Consider the following 1,276-nt stretch of genomic DNA (forward strand, 5'->3'; position numbering starts at 1 on the left):
TAGATGAAGACACAGGGTCCAAAGAACAAGATGACTACAGTGATGTGGGAAGCACAAGTGGAGAGGGCCTTTCGCCGTCCTTCCTTGCTATGCCCCCTTAGGTGGAACAAGATAACACTGTAAGAGCTCAGGAGAATTAAGAAGCTGACCACTGACAGGCTCCCCCCATTAGCCACAATAAGCACCCCAGTGAAGAAGGTGTCAGTGCAGGCCAACTCCAGCAGAGGGAGCACATCACAGAAATAATGGTCAATCACATTAGGGCCACAGAAGGGTAAGTGGACTAGGAGGAGAATTTGGGCAGTTGAGTGTAAAAAGGCAGCCAAATAGGCCATCTCAACCAGAAGGCCACAAATCCAATGGTTCATAATGGTCACATAGTGCAGAGGCTTACAGATGGCCAAGTAGCGGTCATAAGCCATTATTATGAGTAGAAACATCTCAATGCCACCAAAGAAATGGATAAAGAACACTTGGGTGATGCAGCCCTCTAGGGAGATGAATTTCCTCTCAGCAAGTAAATCGGCAATGAGTTTGGGGGAAGTGGTAGAGGAAAAACAGATCTCCACAAAGGAGAAGTGGCTGAGGAAGAAATACATGGGTGTGCCAAGACTCTTGCTGAAGCTCACAGTCAACACAATGAGGGAATTTCCCAGCACAATAGCCATGTACAAGAACAAAAACAGCACAAAGCAAACTCTCTGAATCTCTGGATTGGGAGATAGTCCTAGAAAAATGAATTCTGTCACATTGCCTGTCTGCACCATGGCTTCTGGTCCAAGAGGGAACACCTGGGAGTCTATACCAGAGCACACAGCTGTTTATGGGACTTTGACCACTAAATTATTCTACTCAAAGTTGCAGAGTAGAAGCTAGAGTGGTGATCAAAGGAATTCCCAAGGATCACACAGACAGTGCAAGAAAACAAGCTGTAAAGTAAATATAACAAGTCAGTGGTAAAAACCCAAGGAAGGCAAAGGAGACTGAACAAGAGGACACTGTGATGTGACCATGTGGATTTCAGATCAATGAACCAAGACAAGGGCTAAGGAGCTGGTCTTTCAGAACAAGTGATAAAATTTGGGGAAAGAAATGTTTGGAGGATAATGTGTTATAGAAATGAGCTAGAAGGGATAGATGACTCTTAGGGCTCCAGCCTCTCTCTAGTTTTTAATTCTGCTCTTCTGATCTTTCAGATGGAGCTCCTGTTCTTGGGCAACCATGGATCTTGGACAGTTATCTTGGTGAAGGGTCATCTGCAATAAGACAAAGCAAT

At 44.8% G+C, this 1,276-nt stretch overlaps 1 protein-coding gene across 1 annotated transcript; it reads right to left on the bottom strand.

The window, feature by feature from the left end:
* Positions 1-5: 5 nt before the first annotated feature.
* On the bottom strand, positions 6-767 carry LOC114040245 (olfactory receptor 4X2-like; the record flags this gene model as incomplete). Its single annotated transcript, XM_027858282.1, has 1 exon — positions 6-767. A coding segment is annotated over exon 1 (762 nt), but the record flags the coding sequence as incomplete, so codon positions are not given.
* Positions 768-1,276: the final 509 nt, after the last annotated feature.

Source organism: Vombatus ursinus, unplaced genomic scaffold (assembly GCF_900497805.2).
Source record: "Vombatus ursinus unplaced genomic scaffold, bare-nosed wombat genome assembly UNPS02012839.1, whole genome shotgun sequence".
Classification (NCBI taxonomy): domain Eukaryota; kingdom Metazoa; phylum Chordata; class Mammalia; order Diprotodontia; family Vombatidae; genus Vombatus; species Vombatus ursinus.